Raw genomic sequence first — 14,485 nt, forward strand, 5'->3', positions numbered from 1 at the left:
CAACGCACTTTTTACTTTCAAGACCATTTGTGCTAGAAGGTGAAATTTCTGCTGAGATTGTAGACTAATGTACTCTATATGCCTCACAGGCCAACAGTGTTAAGGACATGATTTTTGAATGCACTACCTCCTCAAGGAATAGCTTTATTACAAAAAGCAGATCTGGCTCCACCCTGGTAGATCATATAGTTCATCTTCATGCTACTGCCTGCTAAATATTTGTATTACTTGATCCTGTACTTGACTGATAACAGACTTGAGAGCCAACTAAACCACTTGTCCCAGTACAATGGTATGTAACCTGGCAGCTGCCAAGTTACAGAATTTTAATTGTGACTTAACTAAGTGAGCACTCCAACCCATGGTAGAGACACCTATTGCCATTACTATACTGGGATTCAGTGGTTGGAAAGGTTCGCGTCTTCTCTGTTCAAATCCACTATGCAAGTGAGTTCAGTGTTCTAGCAGGTAGGGGTCAGGCTGACTGCTTCTTGTCCACTTTCAGACCCAAATGTTCAGGATAGCAAAAATGTGGTCAATGCTTTCTACAGAGCTCTCGGGAAAATTTAAGTGTGCAGGTGTGTCTCAGCTGTGTGAATCTACAAAGACATTACTCAAAGAACCATTTGTTTCCAAATGTAAGTCAATTCAGAAATGTGTGTTATGACAAACATTAATTAGTTTTTCCCTTAGTCTCTATTGATTAGCCTTCAAAGTACTGCCCCAATAACAGTGATGTCAAGGCTCTTTCCTGATTAACTGTGCACAGCCTGTAGCTGTCTTGTTTAAACAGATACTTTTTACTCCTTAACCGAGTTATCCCCTACCAGTACAGGAGAAATTCACTTCACCCACATAAAAGAAAAGGACAAAGTTCATTCTCCACTGCCAGATTGGAAGGCTATAGCCCATGTCCCCCAGTAGCTGTCCTTTCATAGCATTTGTACTGTGGGTTGGGGCACCTGAGTCACATAACTATGAATCCTGTTGCCCTTCCTCAAGTCTACTCATCAATGGCTGGCATGGAGGCTTCTTCCTTAATGTACAGGGGGCTTCTCTGTGGTTGCTACACCTGCAATTCCCCTCATGCAGCACCACTACATGGCTAACCTACCGTAGAGGGCCAGGCTTTCTGCACCCTCTGTGAATTTCAGTCAGTGTGAATGGGATCCAAACATTTGCCACATATACTTCATTAATTTAAGCCCATAAAGGAAACTTTAATCAATGGCATGAAAGCAGAGTAAATATAATAATGACATAATGCCTCAAAATACTAAACAACCCCAGCTTAATTGATGGCTTTGATTCTCCAATTCTGAGTCAGTTTTGAAATATCACATTTTGTAATTCAAAATAATTCAGACTCTTGTGGACACAAGAAGATGGTTATTAAAGCAAGCCAAAATGATTTACCTTTAACCCAGCAAGTCTCTTATTTATTTTGATTTCTTTAAAGCACTTATCTCCAGCTCTAGGCGCTTGTATGACAAAACATTTTGTGAAACTCACTGCAAGGCTTACTTCTGAAGCAACAAAAAGACCCATCATTCATTATGCTGTAGGGCACAAGGTGATCAGCTGCTTGGAAATACCACCAACCCATAATACAGTTCTGAACGATTGGTCTAGCGGACGGAGTCACTCTGCCTTCTTTTTAAAGCATGAAGTACAAGCCATTGCTGGAAGCAATAGGTGCAACTAGGCAAAAGCTAAGTGAGGCCAGGGGTAGAACACAATGTTTCAGGACAATTATATACATTCTGTAATGTTGGTAGTGCTTGGGCTATTCTGGGTTGGAAAAAAATTATTTCACTGCATAGTAACTCTCTCTTTTTAAAAAGATGGTGGGTTTATAATAGTTTTTCAGAAAAATTGGAAAAAACTTACCACCCACGGTCTTTTTCTCTCAAGCATCTCTATTAAATCTAGATGACGCTTGCGTTCATAGTATCTCTCCACATCTTGTTTATACCGTTCATTTCTTTGCTTCATTTTCTCCAAGAAATTAGTTTTCTCTTGCAATGAATTCTGTCAGAAAATATATTTTACACTATTTATTTTGCTGTACTAAAATAACTAAATACAAAGGGGTATGCAGAAATTATGAAAAGTATGTCAACGAGAAGAAATTAAGAATTAGACAGAAGTTTTAGAACAGTAGCTTTTTGTGTTTCAATTGCAACTGAATTTCATTTTTCAAAAAAAGTCAAACCACTAGTTATAGCCATCAGTACTGGAAGATGCAGGACAACTTTTCCCACATAATGGTGTCATGGAAACTCAAGTTTGATATAGGTAATGAGATGCAAGGTGGGTGAGCCAGTATCTTTTATTGGACCAAGTTCTATTGGTGAAAGAGACACGCTTTCGAGACTACAAACTCAAAAGCGTGTCTCTTTCACCACCAGAACCTGGTCCAATAGAAGATATTACCTCGCCCGCCTTGTTTCTCTAATATCCCGGGATCAGCATGGCTACAACAATGCAAATAACAACAGGTAACAAGAGTAATTCAAACACAACCTAATCTTTAAAAAACAAACATTTTCTGATCAAACAAATTATTCTCTACTGGTCAACAGGAGAGGGGGGAAACTATTTTTCATTACTGCATTATACATTTTGTTCTTTCTTGAATTAATTCTTAACTGAACAAAATATCTCTACTTTCACTACTAATTAGAAGAGATATTTTATAACTATTAGTTTTGCACCTCTTTATAATTCCTTTATCTATCTTGCTTAGTTAGATTAACAGGTTATCACAGAGACTATAAAGATATTATATGGCAAACAAAGTGACATTTAATTATTAGCTTGGTATCTCCATAGTACAGGGGTCGGCAACGTTTGGCATGCGGCTTGCCAGGGTAAGCACCCTGGCGGGCCGGGCCAGTTTATTTACCTGCTGACGCGGCAGGTTCGGCCGATCGTGGCCCCCACGCGCCACGGTTCGCCGTCCCGAGCCAATGGGGGCGGCGAGAAGCGGCGCGGGCGAGAGATGTGCTGGCTGCGGCTTCCCGCCGCCCTCATTGGCCCGGGACGGCAAACCTCGGCCAGTGGGGGCCGCGATCGGCTGAACCTGCCGCGTCAGCAAGTAAATAAACTGGCCCAGCCCGCCAGGGTGCTTACCCTGGCGAGCCGCGTGCCAAACGTTGCCGACCCCTGCCATAGTACCTAGTCAATGTCACTGTTTGTCATATAATATTCTACCCTGTAAGTTAGGAGCTGTGTGCATGCCCCCATTCAGCCCCACTTCCCTAACCATTATTAGTCTTTATAACTGGAAAATAAATTATGTCAACATACTAAACTTTATTCAGAGGACAGGCAGAGATGAGATAGGGTACTGTTAATTGTTAAGCATTAATGGGTGTAATTAATTAGTTGTTTGATCTACAGACAATGGCATAAGTGATTGAAGCTGTGGCTGTACTAATGAGATGGCAGAGGCTTCATGTGCACCCATTTTTTCCCTTTGAGTTTTCAGATTTCCCCCAAATCAATAATGTTCTGGACATTTATGCCTAGAACATTCCCGGAAATTTTGGACGTGATTGGATGTGGCGTTCAAACATTAATTGTATTACATACAGAAGACAAATGCCACTGAATTGAGTTTAAGGCCTTTGCAAGCTTGGCCAGTTAACTCTACATTGACACTATCTTCCCTGGCCAGAAGCCCAACTTTTAAATAGGAATACTTCCTTATTATGTCATTGTACAAGTGAGCATAAAGTCAGAAACAATTACTCCTGTAAAAGCATCACATTGTACAAAACTACCTGACATCTACTTATTATTGATCATAGTTAAAAACAAAAAAACTGGAAAGTCTATGAAAATCCCTCCTACCACTGTCCCTCTACTATGTAGGTACTTACCTCAAGTTCTCTCTCTCTCTCTCTGAAGTTTTTTAGTTCACAGTGGAATTGGTACATTTCTGGTGGGCCAACTGATTTCTCTGTAGCTTCAAGAAGCTCAGTCTTGGACAGTTTTGCAAATTCCCCAACTTTGTCCTGCAAAGCGGAAACCAAAAACCAATGTCGTCGCAGGTCTGTTATAATATTGCAAAAAAGTAATATTTTATTGCAATATATTGGCCTATCTCAAGCTAATATGCATGTACAACATAGAGTTACATGTCAGCCAGCTTTGGAAGTTAGTCAATAAATTATTATTAAATGTGCACCTCAGTTATGTATTACAGCCAGCCCTGTAACTCCGTTATAGTTAGCATATGATCTATTCATAGTTCTCCTGGCTGAAAAATCTAATTATCAAATTTTGTCCATGGCTTTCTGGGAATCACTTTGAACACTTTTCCAAACAAAAACAAAAACACCCTGGAAAACCTAAGTGCTCAAAATTTCACTCTGCCACATTCCCAGAATTTGTTCTAAGGTCATTTTCCTACACTGAAAAACTGATTTAAAAAAAATATTAGCTACTGCATTAGTAAACATAGTTTAAACACCACCTGATTAAAATACGTCAGCCAGCATGTTTTAAAATGACACTTTTTACCCCTAGTCTAGAGAGCGTCTAATTAAATTTGTCTGTTCTCAAGTTCAGACACGCTAGGAGGCCAACTATCTACATGATGGAGCTCTCTGCTACTTTTCTTTTCCCAAACATACCCAGGTTCCTCTTGGCTTTGTTCTGAGAATGTACCATATATTTAAAGATACTTAATACTTTAGATTATTTTTCATCCATAGACTCAAGGCACTTTCCAAACTAGGGCAAATATCATGACCCCCAATTCAATGAGATACAGGGGGGCAAAGTAATTTGCCCAAGATCACATAACAAGCCTAGTGCAGGCCTCCAGCCTCCTAAACTTGATCCCTATCCATTGGACCATGCCATCTCCAACACATGCTCCCTTATAATGGAAGATTACCTAATTTGACAAAATTAGTGAGCCTTAAAACATTATGCATGCCATACACACCCGCACACACACAAAAATATTAAAAATAATTCATGATTCAATGGTTAAAATTGGGTGGTGGTTGTTTTTTTGTTTTTGTTTTTGTTTTTACCCTTTTTGGCCTTCCAAAGAGCTACCTCTAGTCCCTCTACTAAAAAGTCACAATCCCCTTCTCCCTCCCCCCCCCCCCCCCCCCCCAAAAAAGCAATACTCAAATTGTATCTGTTATTGTCTCTCCTACCTGAGGAAGAAACTGGCACAGATTGCCCACTTGGATATTTAAGGCTGCAATCTGCTCCTCTACTATTTTCAGGGTTGAAGGCTTTTTATTGACAAACCACACTGATGCATTGTTTGCTACATGAATCTCACGTTTGATAATGAGATTTTTAGGAGTCTTAAACCTGATTAATAGAAAAAAGAGATGTTAAGTGTTTACACTTTTAGCAACTTTGGAAATATACATGAAGGGTACGTCCAGAGTACCCGCCGAATCGGCGGGTAGTAATCGATCTATCGGGGATCGATATATTGCGTCTCATCTAGACACGATATATCAATCCCCAAACGCGCTCCCATCGACTCCGGAACTCCACCAGGGCGAGCGGCGGTAGTGGAGTTGACGGGGGAGTCGCAGCCGTCGATCCCACGCCGTGAGGACCCGAGGTAAGTCAAAATAAGATACGTCGACTTCAGCTACGCTATTCCCGTAGCTGAAGTTGCGTATCGTACATCGACCCCCCACCCCCACCCCAGTGTAGACCAGCCCACAGACTGCACTGGTAACACATCTTGTTGCTTTAAGTAAAAAAGCTCCAAAATTTCTGATGGTAATGACTCTATCACTAGCAAGTGAATAATAGGTTTCAAATGTTAATACAAAATTACTGGATACTAGAGATATTCAAATTCAGGAATGTAATAGGAACTGCTGCATATTATCTAATGGTACGAGTTAATCCTACAAGCCATTACTCACAAAAATACTCCTTGCTCACATGACTAGACCCATTAGTTCCTGAAAAATCTTCACTCAACTGAAGCCAATGAGATTATTCATGTAAGTATACTACTCATGTGAATGTATCAGTATAATTGTTTCAAAAACATGCGTGAACAGTAGCAATATTTAACAAGTTCTAAAGTAACTGTAGTAAATAGATTTTTAAAAAACACACACAGCTATAGTTTAAAACATCTGAAATGTCTCTGTTACTGCATAGTACAGATTTAGATATGTATGTATATTCCATTTATATTGTACTCATTCCTGAGGAAAACAATAATCTTATAGTACTAAACTAACAAGTATTACTTTTTTATTTTCTGTTTAAAACACTAAAAGTACAGTATACCAGATACCTCACAAATAAATATGCAAACAAGATCCCTGTACTGAAATGCTTACCATCTAATTAGCAAAACCTGGGGGATGAGATGTATCAGCAAGCAAATAAGCAGTGAAGTCAGCATTCGATCTTGAAATTGCCATTAATTTGGTTTAGTTTATTTTTCTAGTGTCTATTCAGTTAACACTTCTTTAAAAGGAGAGAATTAGGTTTATAAGGCCTTTTGGAAGAAGTTTATTTTAAGCAGGGACTTAAAGGAGCAGAGCTTGAAAGAAAAGGTGGGGTTCCAAGCATGAGGGGCTGCATGGAAAGCAGCACTAAGATGTGAGTGGGATAAGGATGTGAATACCTTTTTCGTGAAGCCTATGCCTTCCTTATAAATGTCTACCATGTCATTAATGATATTCCATTACAGTCACAGTCAAGAATGCTTCACCACTATATACATGATGATCTTGATATTAGTTATGATTCTAGAGTCAAATTCACCCAAGCTGGCACAGAGAGGTATACATTTCAAGTTCTAAAGGGCATTAGGTGTCCCATCAGTAAGTAGTCCCATATTTGGTCACTTCCTCATTCTAATCTTTCATCTGAAAACTTCCCTATTAATTAAACAAACTATTGAATTAGATTTGGACTTCTGCAGCTAACACAGCTAATGGTCTCCATAGACCATTAGACCCTCTCCATACTTCAAGTGAGATATGATTGGGTTACTTAATTTATCTCTTTTGACCTGCCTTACTACTTCCCAGAGAACAGTGTGACCTGGAGACCCATTGCAGCACCAACTGCCCCAGACTGTCTCACTTTGGCCCTTTTCACAAGACTGAATGCCCAATGATATAGCTTTATATTTGGGAGCCAAATCCCATCTTATCTTGATCACTGTATTGACAGGGCTCATGCAAGATCTGTCCTCTGTCCCACTTCTTATCAAAACAGCATTTTTAAATACTATGCTGAGATTCACAAAAGGTTATATGCTGTTAATTTGTAACACAGGTAGTATCTTTATTAGGTTGATCTTTTCTATGAGAGAGTGGAAAATTCATAAAGGATTTAGGGCTAGATTTTTAGATGTGCTCAGCACCCACAACTGGGATCAGGATTTCAAAAGGGTGTGGCTCCCATTTAGGCATCTAAATGAATTGGCCACGTTTCCTAACAGGCTTAGTCCTGGGTGTTGTCAAATTTTCAGAAAAGTTCCTCCATGGGTGGTGAGCATTTGAGAACTCTGTCAGCCACTTCATTCGGGTGCTAAATGGGAACTAAACAAGTTTTGAAAATTTGAGCCTGGAAAAGCATGAGGGGGATCTCTTTAAGGCTTGTGGGCATCCTTTGACTTTGGCAGTATAGTCAATGTGTGTCCAAGATCACCCCTTCATTACGTGTTTTGAAAATCCTCTCCCCTCCATTAAGTAAAAGGTTATCCTTGGCCACAAAGGTGGTCTAAGTAACCCATTTCTGCAGAATTTAAGTTATTTTGAAGATCTAGCCATTGAAGCTGATCATTGCCCTAGTTAACCTTCAGAAAGTTATCTTCACAAGTCCCCAAACAGCATTAGTATTCTGCTGCTGCTTACAACCTTGCTGAACAGAATGACCAAATTTGTTAATGGTTCAGAAATTACTATTAAGATCCCTGGAGGAGAGTAATGAAATTGTCAAGAATCACTTTTACTCTGCTACTTGGGAGCACTAAGAGCAAGCACAATAGCTATTTGGGATAAGGGTAGGGTGGACGAGAGGACTCAAAGAAACTGAAGAGCTAGTCTGCACTCCCCGCACTATGCCCTCGCAACAGCCAGGAAGCTCTGGGTGAAAGAAGATAATTTCTTCTCCCTTGCAGCCTACAAGGGGAGATACAGCATGGAGAAAAATGAAGGAATTCCAACTGATCAGAAACTCCTAGCCACAGACAGATGTGAAAGGTGGAGTTCCACCATCTTTGATTTTTCCTACACTTTTGTTAAATCAAGAACATTACAGAAATGTATGACTTTCACAGAGTAAACTGGATATCATCTACATAAGATACTATTCTGGACTCCAGTGATCCTATTCATCCTTTCTCTGATATTTCACTTTGTGCTCTAATTGTGGTATGCCATTAGCCTGTCCCTTTCTCTCCCCATTCATAAAATAGCATTTTACTCTAAATGGTAAGTATCAATTCTATAAATAAGGAATTTTTCTTTTTTTTTTTTTTTTTTTTTTTTTTTTTTTGAGTTAAATGCACCCACCCTACACACACCTATATCATTTGGAAGCTTATTTTACATATGTTTAGATGAGGTATAATGTGGAGCTGCCAAGTAGTGCTGTAGGTCTACAGGTGAGATGAAACAGTTGTTCCCAGAATGAGGGGAAAAAAGTGTCAAATTTTTTTTTTGCACAGTTCCAGAAACACTGCCACATGACTATGACAACAGTTTTGGTTTAAGTTAATTTCAACACCTTGATGTGGTATTTACTGATCAAAGGTACCAAACGAAAGTGTACAGAGATTTTTATTGGTTTTGCATGGGCAAGTATTTTTTTTCCCAAATGAAGCTGTTTAGATATGGCAAAAATCAACATTCTGCAGTATAACATGAAATGTTTTCACATTGCATATTCTTAATTGTCAAAATACATATCACAAATAATAACAATATTTTCTATACTTTCAATTAAAATTTGCTGACCATATCAATTTCACGCTGACGATTGCATGCCCATAGTTTGTACCAGATAGTGGGCACATATAAACATACATGAATTCCTAATGTAATGCTTCTCTATTGTAAGTTTTACTACATACAATGTAGCATCTAGTCTGCCCAATGGAAGATTTTAATTTGTAATTGCCTTTGCATGTACCACTAGCCTTTGAAATATTCTATAAACTAGCTTTTTAATTCAGTGACACTTATACACAGGTCAGTATTACTGTTAGATGACAATACACAGCTTCATACAAGGCTTCAGTCAAAGTGCTCACTAAACAAAAATGGTAATTTTGATACTAATATTTAGAACTAATTCTGTATACTTGTACAAAATGAAAAATGGTGGCAATGTTAACAATATACTTTGGGAATTTTATCTCTATAGGAAAGTTACAGTATATGAAGACATGGAAGTACAAGCCCCTTTAAGCTTCCATCAAAGATGATGTGCCACCAATGCTCTGTCATAGGAGCTGTTTTCAGAAATATGCAAGCAAGTTGAATTTGGCATGTCAGAGTTGTACTGAACCAAGGAAAGAAAAACAGACTGAATCTGATCAGAGACCATCACATTCACCTGCTTCTATTGCCACCACAGCAAGCACATCCTGCAGCGATTGGTCCTGTTGCATTGTTTGCTTGAGAAAAACCACGCAAGAAAGACGAGAGCAACAAATCTAATGGAGGCAGCATTTCAAAGAGGAGAAGATGACATGTTCTGTAGAATATCTGTGGAAGACTTAATTGCTAAGGATGCAGTTGAAGAGATAGACAATGATCTTATGTGCCAGAAGGCTCTTCTCTTGTCCAAGCTGCTAAAAAGATATTACGGTCTGCTTTCATCAGATGTAGAAACTGCAAGCTATTCCAGTAGCACATTACAGACAAAATTAGAAAAACACTATGGTTCTGCAATTTCATTCCATGCACAGCATGGACATGGCAAGTCTACCATTGCTCTGTGGAGAACAGTAACATTAGCTGATACTATTCAACCTGCTAGTAATCTGAAGCAGGTACTCAAGTCATCCAAAGATTTTGGTGATGTTCTTTTGGTGAGTGAGCCTGATGAACTGCTTTCAAACGTACAAGTGGTTTTGCATAATGCTGCTTCAATCCTTTGGTCTGAAATAGCCGAAATGAAAGCCTCAGAATATTATCCAAAGCCAGATGATTGTCATTTATCGAGGTCAGCTACTTTTGTGCCCCACTTGGTACAGGAGTTTGTCCTTTGGTTGATAAAGAGGTATTTAATTCAGCCAGCAATGAATATCATCCTTCAGAAGATATTCAAAGGTGCTTCTCAATTGCAGAGTGCATATATTTAACAGTTCCACAATTATCACACCATGAATTTGGGTCGTCCAATTAATTGACATACTACAGCTTCATAATTGATGCAGAATCCATGATGAGCTGAGGTGGTCCATCACTAGTGCTCCAAAAACGGAAGGAGAAAAACTCCAGGAGGTGTGTTTATTCCAAATGGAGTTGTACCACTTGATGCCGCTGTAATTCTCATCCATTAAGGAGATGATAATATAGGGCAGGAGTGGCCAACCTGTGGCTCCGGAGTCACATGCGGCTCTTCAGAAGTTAATATGTGGGTCCTTCTATAGGCACCGACTCCTAGGCTGGAGCTACACGTGCCAACTTTCCAATGTGCCGGGGTGTGCTCACTGCTCAACTGCCCTTGCTCTTCCTCCCTCCCTCCCCACGAGCCTCCTGCATGCCACAAAACAGCTGATCGGGAGGTGCGGGGAGGAAGGGGGAGGCGCTGGCAAGGCTGCTGGGTAGTGGGAGCTGCTGGGGGACTGCTGACGTATTACTGTGGCTCTTTGGCAATGTACATTGGTAAATTCTGGCTCCTTCTCAGGCTCAGGTTGGCCACCCCTGATATAGGGTATGTCTACACTGCAAAAAAACACCCTTGGCTGGCCCAGGTCAGTTGATTTGGGCTCACAGGACTCAGGCTGCAGTGTTATAAAATTGCAGTGTAGACCCTATGACAGGGGAGGGTCTCAGAGCCCAGGCTCCAGCCCAAGCATCCATAAAGTTGCAGTATAGTCCTCCAACCCGAGCCCAAGCACCACAAGCCCAAGTCAGCTGACCCAGGCCAGCTGCAAGTGTTTTATCGCAGTGTAGATATACCCATAGACAAAAATGTAGAGACCACTGATGGAAAGAAGGCCTTCTACTCAATGGCTAGAGTGGTATTTCAAGAACAGTCTGCAGATATTTCTTGTGATGCTGGACTACCATTGAACCATAGGAAAGAAAAGACACTTACTTTCTCCAGGCAATCAGAATTTCTTATGCAATCTGAAGCATTTGAAAAACCTAGAACACCTCCAGAACAGACTATGCATGAAAAAGTATTTGAGAAAAACTCATTACCTACAAATGAACACTGGCTGAGATCTCTCCTGTGGTCTTTTAAGACTACTACCTTGTGATGTCCTACCAATACCAAATGACAAATGATATTGTTAGAGAGACAAGGTGGGTGAGGTAATATCTTTTATTGAAGCAACTTCTGTTGGTGAGAGAGACAAACTTTCGAGCTTACACAGAGCTCTTCTTCAGGTCTGGGAAACTAAATCAACTAACTAATGGTCCCTTGAAATATGCGTTAACTACTTATGTTTAACAATCTGTTCAAATCTTGCATTTAGCAGTGACTCTTGGAGTTAGTTTCCCAGGCCTGAAGAAGAGCTCTGTATAAGCTCAAAAGTTTGTCTCTCTCATCAACAGAAGTTGGTCCAATAAAAGATACTACCTCACTCACCTTGTCTCTCTAATATCCTGGGACCAACATGGCTACAACACCACCCCATATAACAATGGGTGATACTGTTCACATTCAAGTGATTGTATTTTGGACTGGTTTCAACCACAAGCTTGCACCAAAGAGTTAGTGCATATGCACATGGCAGGTGCATATGCACTAACTCTAGCTCCAAAGAGCAAAATATGCCACATTTATAGGCAAGCAGCAGATATGATTGATTTGGTTGACTTAACCTACTACTGTGGATGCCAAACCAGCTGCCATGGCCACAGTCTATACTAAAATACTGAAATGTAAAGAAATGTCAGCAGCTCTAGGACAACAGCATGCTGTTCAGATCAGGGATTCAGACCATCTATGTTGTTGCTCAGCAAGTGAAATGGACCTTCCCAAATGAACTTGGTACCAATGTGATTCACTTGGGTGGTTTTCACACCCTGTGCTGCTTTATTGCATGTACTGGGAAATTTTGAGGAGACTCAGGATTGCTAGACCTTGTTGATTCTGATATACATGTAGCTTGCACTGCAGATCAAATGCTTGCTGGCAAGCAATTCAGCCATGCTCTATGTGGCTTGACTCTAGCATCTGAGGCCTGGAGCATGCTATACAAATGTATTATTAGATTTTGTTTTACCATTTAGATGGTTATTGTAAGGCTGTGAGGTCAAAGAAATCCAATTTTATGTCCTGAAATACAGAGTCATTAAACTAACAGAAAAGAATGCAAATATTTCGCAGGGGTCATTTTAACATGTTGATGGTGTCACTGTTTACCCCATTTCTATGGTAACAGAAATGCCATACCTCACCTTAAAGAAGACACAAGCTTTCAGATATTGTATGACTTCAAGTTAAGCATGTAGACAAGTGTTTGCAGCAGAAGTTAACATTTTTATTACAAATTATTTCTTAGTGACAAAATCTTACTTCCAAAACAAAATGTATAAGTATAGTTTCATTGTTAAGTGATTAAAAATAAATACATATTGGCCAAGTTTTTCAAAAACAGGATGTTAAAGTTACACTCCTAAATGTTTAGGCACCATATTTAGGGTGGTATTTTCAAAAGCATGAAAAGTAACTTTGGAGCACAATTCCCAATGATTTCAAACCCTGATGAAGGAGTATAGCATACTCAAAGCTCTTCAGCGTTTTTAACTTGTGAAAGTTCAATGTATCAGATGGCAGAGTTGGTTTCAAATATCATACAAGGGCTCTTTGTATCAAATTTTGCATTTGATTGAATTGTTCCCCCAGTAAGGATGTTACTGAGACCCTACACTTGTCATTTTCAGCACAAATTTTTGTAATGTGAGATTTCTCAGTAAAAGAAGTCTCTGTAAAAAAACTTGCTTTAGGAAGGGCGGTACTATCTGTCCCTGAGATTTTATTACATTTAAGCCATTTGACAGGCTATTTTTATCACATATAGCATCTACGTACCTTGCTCAAATAGACATAACTATGCTGAGAATAAACTAAGTGAGGTTTATTCTTCCACGAAGATTAACTTATCCCATCAGTAATGCACAGGGTTTGCAGTCTACTTTGTGACTAACCACAAGTGTCTCGAGTCCACTTCCACTGTATATACGCATGTCCCGATCATGCCACTTTCCTCTGCCTTTCTTTACCTTCTCGTACTAAGATCTACCTTGATTAGTTTTGATATGGTGCTATTATTCCTTGTTCTTTTCTTATCACTTTCTGCCTCTATTTACAATATTTTGTATCATCAGAAGCTGGGGATCTATCATGTTCAGTTTCTTTCTCTTCCCCTTGTCTATGTATTCCTTGAATAGCCTCCTGGATTTTGCTAATTCACTCTTCCTGTACCACCCACATTGTGATAGGCCTCTCTCTGAGACAGTATTCTCTGCATGACAGCAAAATTCTCATTCTCTGACGTGTGTTTGGACAGACTTCTGTTTACACCTGCATTGGTGACTGCACTCATTTCTTCTCACCTGTCGGGTTTTAAGAAGAGAGTGTCCCTAAGCTATGCTGTACTAAGTGTCCACCACTCATTCCTTTGCTTGTGTAACAGGGTAGTCTGACTCCTTTAAGGGAAGTTTTGTTCCAGGAAAAGCCAGTTCTGTTCTAAAACTTGGAATTGTGGGATCTGCATTTCCCCAGAAGGAGACGGAAAGAAGTATTAAGATGATAGAGGTTGCTCCATAGTAGCTTACCAGTGAGAGATTGGCTACTCACAGTCTTCCTGCTTACTTGACTATCACTTGACTGAACTACATATTTTGTTACCAATAAGGAACATGGCAGGCAGAATTGTAGGAAAGAGATCTTTATTGCATATGCTGAATGGCCAGAGTTAGATGTCGAGGCTCTAGAGTTTCTGGGCAAATAGCCTAACTCCACCTTGCCTTCTTGAGCCTGGTGCACACGCAAGTAGGTCTCTGACCCTCTTCACTAAGTTCCATACACCCCTTGCATTTTCGCCATGTTATGAGCAAATTAACATACATAATTAACTTCCAGTTCCACTTATACTATACTGCCTGTTCTTAAAGGGGTTGATCCTTAGAACAAGGTTGGCTAGCTCCATTCCACAAGAATACATAATGCCCATCTCTGCTATAAAACCACAATATCTTGTCTTTAAACTGTATGTTACAACATGTAAATCCTCAAACACACCACAAGAGGAAACTAAGACATACAAAGAAGA

The 14,485-nt window shown here is 39.8% G+C and overlaps 1 protein-coding gene across 2 annotated transcripts in view; it reads right to left on the reverse strand.

Annotated features, from left to right (window-relative positions):
• SMC5 (structural maintenance of chromosomes 5) overlaps positions 1–14,485 on the reverse strand; it is an 86,284-nt gene that overhangs the window by 65,929 nt on the left and 5,870 nt on the right. For both annotated transcript variants that reach the window (XM_026652369.1, XM_026652371.2), the window contains exons 4-6: positions 5,181–5,343; positions 3,888–4,022; positions 1,891–2,031 (exon numbers count right to left, since the gene is read on the reverse strand). In XM_026652369.1, the coding sequence (XP_026508154.1) occupies positions 1,891–2,031; positions 3,888–4,022; positions 5,181–5,343 (439 nt within the window). The remainder of the gene's footprint in view (positions 1–1,890; positions 2,032–3,887; positions 4,023–5,180; positions 5,344–14,485) is intronic.

This window comes from Terrapene carolina, unplaced genomic scaffold (genome assembly GCF_002925995.2).
Source record: "Terrapene carolina triunguis isolate 2854851 unplaced genomic scaffold, T_m_triunguis-2.0 Scaffold113, whole genome shotgun sequence".
NCBI lineage: Eukaryota > Metazoa > Chordata > Testudines > Emydidae > Terrapene > Terrapene triunguis.